We start from the raw sequence: 18,004 nt of genomic DNA, 5'->3' as shown, positions 1-18,004 counted from the left end.
CGGATGGTGTGTGGTGGTTGCGGACAAAGGGCTTATCTTTTAGATATGTTGACTGGCAGGCTAGTCTCTTGTTTTAATGGAGATATTATTATTAGTAAATTAACCACCTGTATTTAAAAAAAAAAAAAAGCCCTCAACGTGTTCGTCTAAAAATGAAGTATAATAGTACGTACCCACATTAATCTAAAAAAAATATAATAGCGCAGGAGGTTGTGTGGTAGCGGTGGATGGGCTTGTTTATAGGATATTTAATAAATTTAAAAATTAATTATAATGTATATAAATTAATTTGAATATCTCGAATTATAAAAAAATATATATAATAAAAACATATTCAAAGGAAACCTTTTTTTCCCTTAATTTATAGGTTTATAATTTGTATTAAGTTTAAATCTTGGAAACTTTTTTTCCCTTAATTTATAGGTTTGTAATTTGTATTAAGTTTAAATCTTGGAAATGTAATTTAATTTAAAACTTAATTTAAAATAATATCTAATTTAATTTAATTAAAAACCCAACTTGAAATTAAACTTTAAATTCCACTAAATCAAGCGAGTTCAACAATTACGATGCATATGCCTTGGAGTTTCCCGCAAGACCATATGGTAAATAACTGTGAATGCAAGAACAACAATGCGCAAACTGAAACTATGTTTTAGTGATTGCATTTGAAGACTGCTGAAAGAAAAGGCTCAAAATCAAACTTCCAATTTATTGAAATCACCAGTGCCGACCTACACAGCTTGGAATGCTGTGTTACAAGTGCAAGCTGTGCCATCAAAAACAAAACAATGAGTACAGGAATCTATAACACATCCTTTCCCCCTAAAAACTAATCCTCGCAAAGGTTCTTATGCTGGTGTCATTTGGAAACACCTCTCTGTCTCTCTGCAGTGGCATATGGGAATCATGGTGAAACTTCTATTGGCTTATTTTTTATGGCCAAAACCATGCTGACGTTTCTATTGCCTGAAGGGAGCAAAATTGGAAGGCAACAGTAATTCAATCAATCTACGTTAGGCTTCACTTGCAGACACCTTCTTCCGCACAACCCTCTTTCTACGGACCTTTGGTGCTGGTGATTCCCCGTTAATGGAATCAGCATCGCCTTGTTTTATGCCAAGGAGCCCGAGCCCAGAAACTAGAGCTTTCTTAGAGATAAACCATTTAGAAGATGACACCGTAGCATCCCCTGAAGACAACCTGTTGTAAGCCTTCAAAAGGTCATCTGACTGAACCACAGGATCTGGCTCTAGCCCTAGCCAAGCTAGCCTTGATGTCTCTCCTACTTGGGCATTTAAAATCCTGCGGCGGATGCAAAACAAAAGAAAATATCAGCAACTGAACGATTTCACAGGTTTTATTGAAGGTTGGTAGATTGGAACCAAGTGAGTTCGCATGGTGTGGTCAGATCAAAATCACAGCAAATCTCCGATTGACAGAAAAACATAATGCACACAGTTGGAGATCAAGAAATATGTTGTAATTAAAACTTGGTTCCAAACAAAAAGAGGCACACAGCCCAGGGAATCCTGATGATTGTGAAAATGATCTCAACAAAAGATAGGAGAAACATCAATACTTAAAGCCTAAGGGTCAACACGTCAGTTTTTTTTTCTCGGTCCACAAACTCTATCCTTTCCTTTCTTTCTTACTTTCTTTCCCCATTTAGTCGGCTGTAAGACATTTCTGCATAACATTGATTCCCTTTATGTTAACATTAAGATGACCAAGAGACCTGAGACAAATATGTATATTACTTTGCCAATATTTCAACCCTAAATTAAGAAATGAGTCAGAGATCATCAGAAAACGAAGCATATGTGCTATCAATACTATTTCAAAAGCATAGAAAATGTATAGCAATAAATCTCAAGAATCATGTAGAAAGGTATGAAAAAATCATGTCTTTTTAAGTAGGAAGAAGCAAACCTCAAAGCTGTGCTGAAAAACAATGCCACTCCAATGACATCAAAATGATTGACCACTGCTCTATCAATTCCACATAATAGCTGGTATCTCAGGTTCGCATAAAGTCCAAGGAAAGCACCATAACCAAGAGCATAGGTACTCACAGGTGGGATTGTCACAGATAACCTGCCAAACAAGCAAAAAGAAAGCCCAGAGTCGTCGTAATTAAACTGATTTACAGAAAAGAGACAGTTTAGCCGCTAAGAGTCAGTTTTTTTCTATTCTTTATATTAAAAAGGAAAGGCTAAAGTTTGGAGGCATTGTTTACCTATCCTTTTTACGGGCCAAAAGATTTGTCAAGGAACCTTGCATTGCCCCAGCAGTTAATCCAACCATACATAACTCCGCAGCCTTATAGAAGAACGAGTGGATTCTCTTCTGCAAGTCAAATTCTCTAAGAGGGTAACTCTTTTCAAAGATATTGTTAGGAAGCTTCTGCAATGTATTTTGCAAATCAAACTGGAATGTGTTTCCATAAGAACGACAAGGAGCAAGTGACCAAACAACAAGGGCATTGCATGCTGTTACTGTTAGCACATTTATAAGGGCCAGATCCCATTCTTGTTTTATCCTGTAATCAGAATAACGAAAATATTTATCACTTCAATACCAGATGACAAAATTAGCTGATCTTTGAATTCCAATATTAGAGCAAGTAACAAATACCTATCCTTGCGATTTTTCAACTCCCACCAAACAGAGCAACCAATTGTAGCAGCCTGCTCCAAAAGAAGCCTATATAAAAAGGCAGGGTCCGCAATCATCCTGTAAAACGGAGGATCAAATCTTTAAAAATCAGAAAACATGATAGCTATCTTCCCAACCACATGTTCAAAGGGTAATCTTATATACATACAGAAGGTAATATATTGAGAGAGTCGTGCTATATTCACACACACAAAGTATCAAATGGTGCGACAAATAAGAAAAGCAGAAAAAAGATGATGCAAAATTTCTTTTGGGATCAACAGTTAAGATAGAATATTAATCCCACCCATGCTTGACACTCCTATACTATGGCAAGACTGCACCAGCTATGCAGAGCTTTAAGTTTTCAAGAAATGTTCTCTATACAATAGAATACAAAGTTGCAGCCTCATGAAGGATGTATAGTATGACATCATTTACCAAAAAAGGTCTGAGCTTTGCAATAAATCAATGCATGGCTCTGTCCCAAACTTCTAATATAGTGGGTAAAGGAATAGTATATCTTATAATGGAACAGAAACGAGTGCCTAGCAAATTGAACAGCAGAATCTGCAAACTTAGATTATGAAACAAACTATCAACCGTATGAAGCAGCCTGATTTGGTGAGATAAACATAAAGGAACGCAAAATTTATTGTTTAGAATAAATTTTTAATATCAGTTGTCCAGAATTTGCAGCCCATCCCAGTGACTGAAAAGTGTAGTACTACTGCCCCCATCTCCCCATTGATCAAATGAAAAGGAAGAACTTGAAGCACCAAAAAGATTGATAAACTAAGCCGTACTGTTAGCAATGGTGAAAACAAGGTCAGATGAGCACCATATCCAAGTTACCTGCCAATAAATGCCCTAGAAATTGCTTGAGGAAGTGCTCTGGATATAAACCTAGTAGTCGTTGGTCTGGCATTTATTGCTAGGAATTTTACCATTTGAGCTGAGCTGACCAAACCCTGGAAGCAATACTACAGTAAGTACCTAGCCACAGAGCAACCAGTCAAAACAAAATAATAAGACAGGTACCACACCATTTCATAAGCTTGTCGGAACCCTGCAGGCAAGTCCATCATTGTTTTGTGCCACTCATTCAACACTGCATCAACAAATTTTCGATCGTAAAGCTGCCAATAGGAAAAAAAATGGAAATTAAGGTCACGCCAAAGCATTTGCACAGAAAATATTTGCATCATCATAAAAGATGTGTTAATAAGTAGTCTCTTTGACAGCATTCCAACCTCTTCAAGAAATAGCCTTCTCCTAAATAATCCTCCCTCTTCACCCTCATCACCATCGTCGAAGTCATCAAAGTAATCATCATCATCACCATCATCATCACCTCCATCACCACCACCATGATTGATATGCTTTCCAATGTCTCCACCGCCTCCCCCAAGAGCAACCTGAAATTTTCAAAAAATTTAAGGACCTTGTCATGGACCCTTCAAACCTTGGCTGATGAATATTCTTAGAAGGCATATCCGAAACCAATTTGACCAGCACATGGATAATTACTGAGAGGTGAGTGGTGCAATTCAGAGAAGAAAGTAAGCTTAATTTTTTTTCTACATGTTGTAGGACAAAGATTGCAAATCCAAAATGATAAGTCATTAAATAAAAAGCATGTACAAGTGCAAATTTTGCCATTGTGCTCTTGGCATGGTGAATAAACATGCTAAATCTGAATTTCTCAGCATGTGCTATTAGTTTAAAAAGAAAATCAGCAAACTTTCTTATAAATTTAGAAACCATTACAGGCACTTCACTGCTAAAAGCAAAACAGTCCTGCAGGTAGGGAACGCAAGTGGAAATAAATTTACTGAGGGCTGTATTATGGTTTTGTTGTACTAACGTTTGTCAAGTCCACCAGGTGAAGGGGATCATGCGTGATTGTGCCATGGACCATATTAACAGTATATGTGATCTACATCACAGCAATTATAATCCATCTCATAAAGCTAAATCTAATATGCACGAGGATTCAGATGGTCCAATAACAAGAGCGAGAACGAAACAACTACAAAGGGCCTTAACGAGCCAAATTGAAATGATTAAAGCTGCGTTAGAGTTAAAAATTAACAATCTATTTGAAATTGGTTCAAAAGTGTTTATTTGCTTACAATTGGAACTTAGAGATGGGAAAAGCCCTTAATGGTTCTTTTGATGTTGTTTATGATCAGAATAGTAAATGAATTTGAAACCGAATTTGAAGTCATCCATTGCATGTGAAAACAAGACTAATCTAAGTGGATTTCAAGTTCAGAATGTGATCTTTCTAGATTATCCAACCATGATTGCATTGGACTTTTCAAGAAGTTATAACTGTTTTAAATTTGGTCTGTCTATGTTTCAATTAAGGTCAGAAAACGTGAGCTAGTTAAATTTATCTAGTTACTTTGTCAAAGTCTAATTTTTGGGCTTGACTTCTGTCATGTTAAATTTTCCTAACTATGAAGGGATGTTCTAATTATAAATATAATATCAAAATATGTAATAAACACTTTTGGCCAAGATTTGAAACTTAATTAAGAGAATTAAGAATTGTTCTTCTAAATTGATTTTGTGAAGAACCCTACCTGACTTATCACTCTTCAATCACAAAGAGTGTGGCATTGAAATCCTAGATTGATCTTTGTGGCGTCCAGATCAACTATTTAAAGTATCATTCTAGTCTATCCTCCATCTTATTTACTTTAAAATCACTACAATACAGCCTAAACACCAAAAGAAAGACAACACAACCAGACTCATCCTTCATCCATTTTCATTAGATTCATTGTTGCCAATTTTTGAATCATTCACAGCACATCATCGATTGGATTATAGTGATTTTAAGGTAAATAAGATGGAGGATAGACTAGAATGATATTTTGATGAGTTGATCTAGACGCCACAAAGATCAATCTAAGATTTCGACACCACTCTTTGTAATTGAAGAGTGATAAGTCAAGTAGGGTTATTCACAAAAGCAATTTGGAAGAACAATTCTTAATTCTCTTAATTAAGTTTCAAATCTTGGCCAAAAGTGCTTATTACATATTCTGATACTATATTTATAATTGGAACATCCCTTCATAGTTAGGAAAATTCAACATGGCAGAAGTCAAGCCTAAAAATTAGACTTTGACAAAATAACTAGACAAATTTAACTAGCACACGTTTTCTGACCTTAATTGAAGCATAAACATACCAAATTTAAAACGGCTATAACTTCTTCCACAAAAGTCCAATGCAATCATGGTTGGCCAATCTAGAAAGATCACGTTCTGAACTTGAATTCCACCTAGATTAGTTTTGTTTTCACATGCAATGGATGACTTCAAATTCAGGTTCAAATTCATTTACTATTTTGATCATAACAGCATCAAAAGAACCATTAAGGGCTTTTTCCCATCTTCAAGTTCCAATTATAGGCAAACAAGCACCCTTGAACCATTTTCAAACAGATTGCTAATTTTTAACTCCAACACAGCTTCAATCATTCCAATTTGACTTGTCAAGGCCCTTTGTAGTTGTTTCATTCTCACTCGTGTCATTGAACCATCTGAATTCTTTTGCATTTTAGATTTAGCTTTACGAGATGGATTATAATTCCTATAGTGCACATCAACATGTTTTGACGTTAGCTTTTTGAAATAAGGATCTAATGGTGTTCTGAGCTTTTTGAAATAAGGATCTAATGGTGTTTTGAGCCTGATCATGAATCATCTTAGTAATTGAGAATAACATGTCTTTTAGTCATTAAATCTTTTAAATTTCATCATTTCAGCAGTCAGAGATTCAACGTAACAATTGAAATTAGCATTACCAGAAACTCAAACATATCTCTCTTAACTGGTTGATCTAGTTCCGTATTTCTAAAACAACAGTCAGACAACCTTTGATCCTCGTTACCTCATAAGAAAATACTCTAAATACCAAGCCCATCCCTTTGTTCATTGGTAACTCAAATAATCTTGAAACATCAAAATACAGCCCAGTCAACAGCTAGAGGCATACTAACAGGCCAATGCTTCTTCTTTTCTTTTCTTTTCTTTTCTTTTTTTCCTTTCATTTACCTTCATGCATTGTCTAAACTCCAAAGAACTCTCCCTTAATATACCACTGAAAATGTACCATCTGTATGGTGAGATTCAGTGCTATACAGAATCACGTCCAGTGAAACTTCAGAGGAAGAAGCACAGAGGATCTTAAAGATTTATTACATTTATAAAGATTCAGAACAGTCCTCTGTATTTTAGAAAGAAAAAATAAAGGCATGGAATTAAATAAAGACACTAGAATAACAACACTGTAAGATGTTTTTGAACCCATCTAATACTCGTAGAATATTTTCTATAATGTACTGTCATTCACTAACACTTCCTCTCTACAAAACAATAGCCTTAGCCTTTGAATATAGCTATAACTTCCAACAAGATTTCAAATTTCTAGTATAATATTTTGCCGCTTATTTTTCCCCTACTCTCCCATCCTCCATCGCTCGAGTTACATCATATATATTGCACTAAATCGATTATCTATGGCATCCTTGCTAACAGCTATTCTTGCCCCTATAGTTCAAAAGGTCCAAGGTGCTTAAGAAGAGCTAGTTTCCGCTAGGGAAAGAACAATATACCTCAGGAGTGGACTGGGATTGTTTCTGGGACATATCAAGTTTGCCTTTCTCCAGAGTAACAGCACCTAAAGAGCCGAATTTTCCTTTCATAACCGGACCAAAGTCTCCCACGACAGGGGCAGGCGGGGCTGAAAAGCATCTCTCCAACGCAGCCACGGAATCTCCGCCACCATCAATCATCGGACAAGAAGAAGAAGAAGAAGAACACTTTAAGTCAAGATTACGATTACTACGAACCCTCCTTCGCAGGTGACATAACTGAGGAATCCGAAAGGTGGGTTTTAACGACAAGGTTATTTTGGTGGTGGGAGTAGGGATTTGTGCTGTTTGTAATACAAAGTGAGGCATGGTTGTTCTTACTTTTTTTTATTCCTTGTTTGGATGATAGACAGTTCTTGTTCTTTTAGGGTTTGGTTTGGTTAGTTTTGGAGGAGGAGGAGGAGGTGGAGGTGGAGGTGGTGGAGAGGTTTTGTTTCGGTTCTCGACGGAGACGAAGGAAAGAGAGGAGGGAGGATGGGTGGGATTTTTTGTGGGTGAGTGGATGGATTGGATTAGCCAGCCAGTCGACTACCAGACCCCTTCAAAAACATTTAGGGACCCAAATGAATGGAATGATAGTTTGGAGACTCAATCGAGAGCAGGTTCATAGTTGAAGGACTTCTTTTGAGGTTTGTCTTTTTATCGTTATCACTGCAAGAAGGGAGAAGCATAGCGTATTTGATGTTGCAGTATATAATATTTTAAAAATATATTTTTTTTATTTAAAAATATGTTAAAATATTTTTTAAATATTTTGATATATTAAAATTATTTAAAAAAAAAAAGAGTAAACACTATAAAAACTCACTCTCAAGCCTATCAAGTGGTTGGTTAAAAATATTTTTTAAAATTAGATGTGAGTTTCTCATTATAAGATTATAAGATATGCTAATGCTTGTTATTTATTTGCAAACATTTAAATCTAACTTGGAAATAAATTTTTAAGTTATTGAAAATTAGATTTAAGTTATTGAATTATTGAGGCAATTTAAGAATCAATCATCAACTAGAAAAAATTATTATTTATTAAAATTTTACTAATTTTTTTACTTGATATTAATCTAATTATATTTAATCAGATCAACAAAATTAAATATTTATTAATATAGTTTTGCTGATTCAATCTTTTTAATTTAAATTAAAAACTACCCTGGATTGTTATTTGCCTAGTAAAATTTAATAATCATGAAATAATAACTATATGTTTAATATGCGTATTTGATAGTATTTAATCATTGTTGAAGTTAGTGTGAGCACATGAATTTTTTTAAAAAAGAAAACTTATTTATCTTAGTAAAATACTTGAAAAGATCATTATAGAGGTTTTATTTATTTTTACATTTTATAAATATTTTTGAAAAATTTTAAATTTTAAATTTTTTTGCTTCAAATTAATATTTTTTGATATTTTCAAATCATTTTGATATACTAATATTAAAAATATTTTTTAAAAAATAAAAAAATATCATATTAATATATTTCTAAATAAAAATACTTAAAAAAACAATCATATTATTTACATAATCATCATATTTGCAAAAAACCTCTCGTCACCTCTAACCAAGTTTTGGACATAAGAATTGTCATCAATGATTTAGAACCCAAACGATACTTAGTACATAAATCTTTATCATAAACAAAATATTCCTTTTGTGATTTTGTTAGAGCTTTATAATATAGTATGCTTGCTTTTAGGGTTTTTCAAGGGTATATTATTCATGAAAAGCTCTCGCTTACAAGGAATTCATTGCCATAAATATTATATAATTTCATTAAGGGGTTCGAGAGATGTATAAAATTGAAGTTCTATGTTTAAAAACTTGAGAATAGAGTTCAAGTTTTATATGTCAAGAAGACATGATTTTATTCAATTTTAAATGCTTTTAATGTTGGAGAAATAAGTTAGAAATATTGAGTGGCTAGAAATTGCATAAATGCACAAATATGTAAAGCTACCCACTTACTCTCAACAAGGTTATCATATATTTCCACTAAGAAAAAAAAACAATAAAAAATCCTTAAGTTATATGCTAACATATATATAATCTAAAGTATCATTATTGATTAATCTTTTCCCTCCTTTCTTTCCTTGCAACTAGTGAAATTAATTATTAAAGTTTTCATAGTTGTCAGCAAATTTATTTAGAGATTACATGTTCCTGCTCTCTCTAGGGCTTTCATAGTTTACACTGATAAAACCAATAAAATTTTTTCACTAAATTTCAAGAAATCTTACTCAATCTTTGGTGGAGTAGATGAAATAATGGGTTTGATAAAGGAAGAAAGAGAGGGTGATAAATCCAGTTCATAAAAAAAAAAAAATATGTTATTTTATGAGTTATTAGGTGTAATTTTTTTGGTAATTTAAAATAAAACACTATGTAAGTAACAGTCATATATATATATAAAATCAAATCCAAATGTTAAAGAAAAGAAACAAATCCCTCTCATTGTCATTAGGCCACGATCTTAAATGCTTTATTAATTATAATTTGTATGAGGATATAACTCATCCAATTAAAATTTTTTCATTTAGTGTAATTTTTTAAATTATAAAAGTGTAATTAACAATAAATCATAGGATATTAAACATTAATTTTTTTAAAATAAACAAAATTAAAGCTTGGTTTGCTATGCTCGCACGAGCCAATTGTTGGGCTTAGCTTTTTGCTTACTTTTTTCCCTTTTTTTTTTTACACTTCAAAATTATGTTTTATTGGATTTACTTACTCTTCAACTTTGATATAGTTATTCCAGTATTATTATAAATTTTTATTTAAATTTTAATATTTTATTCAATTATTGTGTTTTTTATCTAAAAATAATTATATTAATAATAAATTTTTTTATAAAATTGAATTGAAATTATTTGTTTAAATAGATTTGAAACATGATTTATTATATTTATAATCTTTTTAGCTTTAAATTAAAAAAAAATATTAACACACTATTTTGATATATTTTTTGGTTAATTTACTTTAATAGTAATAATCTTTTTAACAAGAATTAATGTTTCTGGTTAAAAGCATTGTCTTTGTAAAAATAAATAAGAGATATATTATTAAAAAAATTATTTTTATAATTTTTTAAATAAATAATTTAATAATTTAATAAAAACACAAAATAATTTTATTTACATTTGAAAGTATTTTTTATATTAAAAAAAATTAATCCCGCAATGTGGAGCACACAAGCAAACTAGAGATTGTTTGTTTAGAGTGAGATATTTTTTCACTAAAGATGCTCCTTTAGGCATTTTTTCATCTGGTATCTTTTATCCTAAAAGGCAAACCAAACACTGCCTAAGGAACGCGATCCAGTTGGATCAACCCAAGATGAGTCCACTGGCCAGAGAACTGAGCGCGTGGTTTTCTCCAATAGCAGGGAGCAACGAAAGAGGCAGTCGGGAAAGAGATAGGGAATGATGGGGTCATCACTATCAGCTTCCCCGCCGCCGATCACTATCATCTCCCCCGCCGCCGTTGTGGCGGTCCCCGATACAGCCCTTGAATCTCATTACAACCGTCGCTTCTCTCCGCTTTGGCTTCCTTGTGCACTCCTCCTTCAAGGTACCCCCACCATGCCGCCTTCCTTCTCTCTCTTTTATGCATTCTTGCATCTGTTGTTTGTGGTTTAGACTTTGATGGGTGTCCGGTGAAATGTTATTCTTCCTGGCAAATTCTTGTACGCCTTGTACTTAGTGGATTTGGGGTTAACTTTTTGAAGCACTTCCTGTTCTGTGAATGATTGGAGAACTGTTTTATGTTGACGTAGACAGATTCTTCGTGGTAGAAAAGGACATGATCCATGCTCGTCCTACAGTACTACACATATAACATTTATCACCATGCCTTTCTGGGTGATTGTTGCCTTGCCTGAGAGATTGTAACTTTCGCTTTTGATTTTGGTCAATTGAATATGGTTCAAGACTGTGTCTTCCCTTTTGTTTTTCTTTTACTTGGCTGAAGCTGTGCAAGTGCTGTGAAATCACAGTTTTCCTAAGCTGCAACAAAAATAATACTGGTGAACATTTTTGGGTACTCGCTTGTTTGTGAACTGGTATGTAAAACACAGTGGTCTTGTCGTTTCCAAAAGTTATTAACGCCATTTGATTTCTCGTTTTGAACAGAATATCTCTCATCTCTATCATGTTCCTAGATTGAAGGATGTGTGGCATGAAAAAGCTTCCCAGTTGCAGGGAATTGACGTTCTTCAATTTTCAAATGATGTCTTTGCATCCACATGCTCATCTTGCTTGTGTTTCTTCAATGGAGGAGGGACTAGAAAGGGCTTTAGAAATGAGGGAACACCAAACTTTGAGACATCCGGGAGAAGTTCATTTAATGGAAGACAATGGACTAATATTCTTCTCGCTATCAATATCTTGCAAGTATTATAACAATATGGACAAATAACATATTTTAATTTTCTTTATTGATCAAGCAACAGCTACTTAGAATTTATTTTTGTGCTCCTTTTCCTCTAATTTTATTAGTTATGTCATGTGTGCAGAGTTTATTTTGCGCAAATTGCTACCCAAGGAAAGCTGTTGTTCTGGGGTGCTAAGGTTAGACAATTAAGAGTGCTAATTTGGCATTGAAACTTCTTCTATGGGGGCTCTTCACCTGTGAGTTAATTTATAATTCACACAGGTTAACAGTCTTATTGACAAGGGACAATTTTGGAGGCTGGCCACTTCTTCTGTTCTGCATGCAAATATTGGGCACCTCATGGTCAAGTCTACATCTTACGCCTTTGCATCTTATGCGCTGTTGCTGATTCTTCTTTATCTATCTGATGAGAAATTTGTACTTTCCAGGTTAATTGCTATTCTTTGAATTCTGTTGGTCCTACCATTGAGAATCTTAGTGGCCCAAGGAGATTTATTGCAGTTTACCTCACCTCTGCAATTGCAAGTAACAGCTCATAAACTCACTGCAATATAAATGAAAATGCTTCCTTCCTAGTTTCCATGTTCAATTCTTTCATGAAAATCAGGTTCAGCAATGAGTTACTGGTTCTGCAGAGCACCTGCAGTCGGGGCCTCAGGAGCCATCTTTGGATTAGTAAGTCATCCTGAACTCTGTCCTATAAAAAACTACTGAAGTTTTTACATGATCTACTTGAAGGAGAAGAAAATATGATTGCACATGAGATTTTCGTTCCTCTTTCTTGGTGCCTGCATTTCTATCTTGAAAACTTATGCCTGCAATATGATATTATTATATTTCTCACTGTTAAGACTGGTCTTTACTCTGAAGTGGGAGCATTAACTGATGGTTCTAGGCTTGTAGAATATCATGGAAGTTTGCAGCTAGAGAGAATTTTAAGTCAAATCCAAAACCAACTTCATATCAATTTTGACTTGTTTTATCCATCCTCCCAGTGAAGAAAGGAAAAGGAAGAGCATATAAAAAAGAAAAGAAACAGGAATAAAAAAGCCCCGGCAGACCTTGCCTTCTCAAATAAAAGAATTTTCTGTCCTGTAGCTCTCAAATCTTTAGATCCTTGAATCTATCATGTCGCCATTTACAGTCCCTTCAAGCTATTTATGTCCCTCACAACTTGCTATTCTGTATCTGTATGTTCGATTTAGGTTGGATCTCTTGCAGTGTTTGTCATAAGACATAGAAGAATGATCGGAGGTGGCAAAGAAGATCTACAGAACATAGCTAAAGTGATATTCCTCAATATGGTATGTGATCCAAGGTTCCTGAGAAACCAGAGGAGTTGCATGGCAATATAGTTCGAAACACTCTCTTTACATCTCAAAATACTGAATAAAGTTCTCTGGTTTCATAGAAACTTTTATTTTTAAGTGAATTCAGATGTACGACCTGTTCTTGGTCCATCTATCATTTCAGTGTTGAGTCATTTTAATTCCAAACTGTGGTAACTATTATCTTTTATGCAGATGATCGGTTTATTAACAAAAGGCATCGATAACTGGGGACATGTGAGTATAGCATTACTTCCGATGTTTTATTTCTTATTACTTGCCCACCAACTATTTTCCATTTAATGTCGAAAATTTCAGCTGGGAGGCCTGCTTGGTGGAGTTGCCACGTCTTGGTTTGTTGGACCTGCATGGCAGTATGGCCCCCAGTTGCATGATGGTCGAAGAGTTTTCATAGACAAGGCACCAATCAGGTATCTGACCAACAGAAAGACAGAACCGAAGAACTTTGGTTAAATTGTTGATTTTGCTGTGGAGCTCCGGTGGACTGTAAATAAGAAATGCCCTGTTCAATTGAATTGAATGCAAATTGGCTATGCCTTGCATTATGCTTTTTGTGCAGTGGCTTTAATTTTCTCTGGTGGGATACCATTAAAATCTTTAAAATAGATGTAAAACCAAATATGAAGAGCTGAAAGGGAAACTGGATTTCTAATTTTATTCAGAATATATGTGTTCTTGCTTAGCAAAATCGCCAGAGTCCAGTCTCATGATTACAGTGCCATTTTTGTATTTACAATACTCCCAATGTTATAATTAGTAATGTTGCAATTTAATTGATTATATTCTATCCAATTGAATTGTCAAAGATCACATTCCAAGTCACATTTCTTTTTTAAATATACTAAAATAAAAAAAAAATCATAAAACTATTGAGAGTTTATTTTTTATATAGTAATTTTATCATATTGTAAATGATGTTTTTATTATAATGCTACTGGGATTTATTAGTTTAATGTTTTTTCATGGTATTTTGTATGAAAATATATGCAATTCATGATTTATTTAACAAAAAAATGGGTAGAATATAATGAAAGTGATGTTGATAAAACCAATACTCATGTCACAAATCTTAATATAATATGAGTATGAATTTCATGGTAAAGTGATGAATGTCATCAATCACGTAAAATATTCATGCGATTATTAATAAATCACAGGATATGCTAGATAACCTGGTATGAAAGATTTGGAGCAAAACTTAAAAGACAAAGAACGACAATGTCTTTTTCTTCGTTATAGACCTGCAATACACTTAATTATAGACCTGTAATAAATCCAGTGTCCTGAATAATAATATTGTTATTAACCCAGTTTAATTTGATGGATCAACTTCATGATTCATTAAGGCCGTTCTTCATCGGATTAGATTTTATTAGTGAATAATAGTTGTTTTCTAAAATATTTTTTATTTAAAAAGTATAAGAATAATTTTTTTTATTTATAAAAAATTATTTTTAACATCAGTATATTAAAAAAATTTAAAATTATTAAAAAATATATTAATTTAAAATAAATAAATAAATTTAATTTTCTTTTAAAATATCTTTAAAATATAAACAAACAGGGCTACAAGGTAAATCAGGTTGGAAGGCCCCATTAGATTAGTTTTTATGGTTGAAAAATATTTTTGTAAGAAATTGATTTGTTTTTACTTCAAATTAATTTTTTTAAGTGTTTTTAGATTATTTTTATATATTGATATCAAGAAATATTTACAATTATTTAAAAAAAAATTATTTAAATATATTTCCAAGTAAAAAATACTTTAAAAATAATTATTATTATAATATCAAACGGGTTTGAATTGACATGGCATAAGTTGATCAACTTAATGAATCAACCTAATCAAAATTTAATTTAATTTAAAAAATAATTAAAATAAATGATATTATTTTTTATTAACCTAAATTAATGCTTCCAACTCATTACTCAAGCCTAACCAAGTTTAACATAAACATTAACATTAACATGTGAAATCCCAAATGCTTCCTAAAGCTTTTGATAGGTAAAGAGGGTATGTCTCCATGGAAAATTGGCAACGGAGAAATTTACAATTTATGTTCTATAATTTAGCATTTTTTCTGTGTCTGCATTTCAAAAAATCATTAGCAAGGATCTATGAATAATACTCAGAAACAGGTTGGATTTGGATCATGCCATGGCGTGTAGCTATAACGGTCAAAAAATTCAAAATCTTGAAAACAATAAGGGCAATTGTTTCATTTTAATCCTATTTTTGCATATATATAACTAGATAACTGCAAGCTTTTGCTTTCAAAATTAAACCACTTAATCCAAAATATGAGATTAAGAAATTTACTAATATTTTATTTCATCAATTTGACTTGAGATCTTGATTACAGTAGATTAAGAGGCCTAAATTTTGATATTTTTTTGTTTGAAATTTTTTATTTATATTTTTATATTATTTAATATATTGATATCAAAAATATTTTTTAAAAAAATATAAATATTATTTTAATATATTTTCAAGTAAAAAATACTTTAAAAAACAAAAACTATTATATTCTTAAAAACAACAAGCCCATTAACCTTTCTAGTCTCTTTTAAAATAATATCTAGTATTATATTAAACCAATCCTTGATCCAAGAAATTTAAAATTTAAATTTTCACCCATAAATTTTTTATTAAAATCAGATAATATATGAATTCAATGAAATTTAATTATTCTAATTATATTTTTAATTACTCAAATTTTAATTATCTTTTTAATTACTCAATTAACCTAACTAAACTCAACACAAAGTAAGGAAAAAAAAAACAAAACCTTAATTTAGTAGTAACAAATAATGTGATGGTTCATAGATTAATTAAATAATTGAAGCATTATAATTAATAAAACCACTAAATAATAGTGAAGAAAAGAAAAGGACAAAAAAAAAGGGGAAGGAGGGAGCAGCACCCCACCATCTACAGGTTTTCAAAATTTGAAAAACCCTCAGATGCCAAAAAGTTTTCATGTACGAGCGCCCTCTTCTCTCTTCCCCCCTCTCTCTGAGTCAGTCTCTCCCTGCTCACACAGATCTCTCTCTGTATCTTCCTCTCTTTCAAATTCCCCCACTCAAAGTAAGCAAGCTCCTAAATCTTCTCCTTTTCTTTTTATAATAATTATTTGACATCTTTAATGAATGTTCAAATTTCACCTGGATTCATCTTGAAATGTTAATTCCTATCTGGGTTTTGAAATTCTTGAGCTCCCTTTTGTGTATTTTCATTTTCTTTTTATTTTTTTAATTAAATTCATTTCATTCGAGCATATGGCTAAATGAGAAATTTTATGTTTAATCTGTGTTGAATTCTAGTGTTTTTCTTTTCTGAAACAGGCGGCTTTGAATGGATTAGCCAAGAATTCAAGTGAAATGAAACGGAGATGTTCTTTATTTATTTAATATCAAACAATGTCTTTGTCCACTCTAAATTTTAGAATATTGGAATCAGTGAATAATAATAATTTAATTATTAAATTTAATAGCGAATGCGAAGTGGGTGCACGCATCAATGAATATTGTATCTTTTTGAAATCTCAATGGCTCTTTATTAGTCTGGAGTAATATCATCCGTTGCCTAACACATGTTTGATTTAAGTCCCTACAGAATGGAATCTCTCCCGGATGCAGTTGTTCAATACATCTTCTCATTCATGAACAATGCAAGGGATGTTGCTGTCTGTAATTGCGTATCGAAGCGATGGAAGGACTCTTTGCCTTACATCAAAAGCCTTTACTTCCCCAGGAACTCTTTTGACAACCAATCTGGCATCGACCATCCTGATACCATTGTGTGGAAGATGATATCATCAGTTGTTAAATTAGAAGAGCTTGTTGTATACAGCCCCTTCTCGAGCATAGGCCTTGCCTCATGGATGCTGCTTGTGGGGTCATCGCTCAAACATCTTGAGCTTAGAATGGACAATCTTGCTGAATACCAGAACTGTATTGAGAGCCCGTCGAAACTGGAATGCATCAGCACCGCAAAGAATTTGGAGTCTTTAAAGCTTTGGGGTGTCCTGATGGTAAAATCTCCCAAGTGGGATGCCTTTCCAAAACTTCAAAGCCTTGAGATTGTCGGTGCTAAATTGGAAGATCATGCGTTAACTGCTGCCCTTCGGGCATGCCCGAATTTGAAAAACTTGTTGCTACTCGGGTGTGAAGGGGTTAGGTCAGTTTTGATCGAGTTGCCTAGCTTGGAGCAATGCAAGCTGGACTTTTATGGTGTGGGTAATTATTCACTAACCTTGACTTCACCTAAAATTGAATTCCTCGAGGTTCAAGGCTGTAGTTGGATCAGTGTTCGTGAGACTGCTTGCCTGAGGAGTCTTTCAATTTCAAATAATGCTGGTAATATTTTGATTTTTCAGTTCAGCCACTTATCTAAGAAGTTTAGAAATGCTGTTGCTCTCTAATCTTATTTTGCACCTTCAAAACCTCCTGCTTGTAATCTGTTTCAGGGAGAGTTTATATGGTAGATTTTGGAAAACTCGCGGCCCTGGAGTTCCTGTCTATCAGGGGAGTCCAATGGTGTTGGAATGCAATAAGTAAAATGCTTCATTTGGCAAGCGAGGTGAAGCATCTGTACATGAAGGTTGAATTTACCGGGGACTTTGATAACCTGCAACCCTTTCCGGAGATTGACTTCGTTGATTTTTTTAGTAGCCATCCTAAGCTGCAAAAATTCGATATCCATGGAGCAATGTTTGCTGCTCTCTGTCAAAAGAACAGCTTGAAAAATGTGAGTTGGAAAATCCACTATGAACGAACAAGTCTATGCTTTTGCTTCAGTACTGCTGTAATGGAGCTGCGTTTTCCGGCTTTGCAGGTGCAGTCTGGCTTTGTGATTCCTTGTCTGGAGGAGGTGGTGGTAACAGTCAGATCACCGTTGAATGCCGGGCAGAAGATATGCACCCTTGGGAGGC

The 18,004-nt window shown here is 33.3% G+C and overlaps 3 protein-coding genes across 3 annotated transcripts in view; 2 read left to right on the top strand and 1 right to left on the bottom strand.

The window, feature by feature from the left end:
* Window positions 1-688: 688 nt before the first annotated feature.
* On the bottom strand, window positions 689-7,864 carry LOC105117065 (uncharacterized). The gene is made up of 8 exons (XM_011014607.1): window positions 7,292-7,864; window positions 3,912-4,076; window positions 3,705-3,797; window positions 3,514-3,629; window positions 2,638-2,736; window positions 2,240-2,542; window positions 1,933-2,097; window positions 689-1,305 (listed from the first exon to the last, which is right to left on the bottom strand). Exons 1-8 carry the CDS (start codon window positions 7,637-7,639, stop codon window positions 1,017-1,019), a joined length of 1,578 nt encoding a protein of 525 aa, XP_011012909.1. The 5' UTR covers window positions 7,640-7,864; the 3' UTR covers window positions 689-1,016.
* Window positions 7,865-10,508: 2,644 nt separating this feature from the next.
* Window positions 10,509-13,855, top strand: LOC105117067 (uncharacterized). Its single transcript, XM_011014609.1, has 11 exons — window positions 10,509-10,523; window positions 10,617-10,697; window positions 10,774-10,899; window positions 11,460-11,716; window positions 11,843-11,897; window positions 11,983-12,063; window positions 12,150-12,246; window positions 12,329-12,396; window positions 12,927-13,025; window positions 13,245-13,286; window positions 13,368-13,855. The coding sequence occupies exons 1-11, from the start codon at window positions 10,509-10,511 to the stop codon at window positions 13,521-13,523; spliced, it is 1,077 nt and encodes a 358-aa protein (XP_011012911.1). The 3' UTR covers window positions 13,524-13,855.
* A 2,100-nt stretch (window positions 13,856-15,955) lies between these two features.
* Window positions 15,956-18,004, top strand: part of LOC105117066 (F-box protein At1g10780-like) — a 2,603-nt gene continuing 554 nt past the window's right edge. The window contains exons 1-4 of the mRNA XM_011014608.1: window positions 15,956-16,158; window positions 16,678-17,429; window positions 17,540-17,820; window positions 17,908-18,002. Coding sequence (XP_011012910.1) covers window positions 16,688-17,429; window positions 17,540-17,820; window positions 17,908-18,002 — 1,118 coding nt within the window. The 5' untranslated portion in view covers window positions 15,956-16,158; window positions 16,678-16,687. The remainder of the gene's footprint in view (window positions 16,159-16,677; window positions 17,430-17,539; window positions 17,821-17,907; window positions 18,003-18,004) is intronic.

The sequence above is a fragment of the Populus euphratica genome, unplaced genomic scaffold (assembly GCF_000495115.2).
Source record: "Populus euphratica unplaced genomic scaffold, PopEup_1.0 scaffold1167.1, whole genome shotgun sequence".
NCBI classification, from domain to species: Eukaryota; Viridiplantae; Streptophyta; class Magnoliopsida; order Malpighiales; family Salicaceae; genus Populus; species Populus euphratica.
The sequence above is the reverse complement of the archived record's forward strand: the minus strand, read 5'-3'. Positions and strand labels throughout refer to the sequence as shown.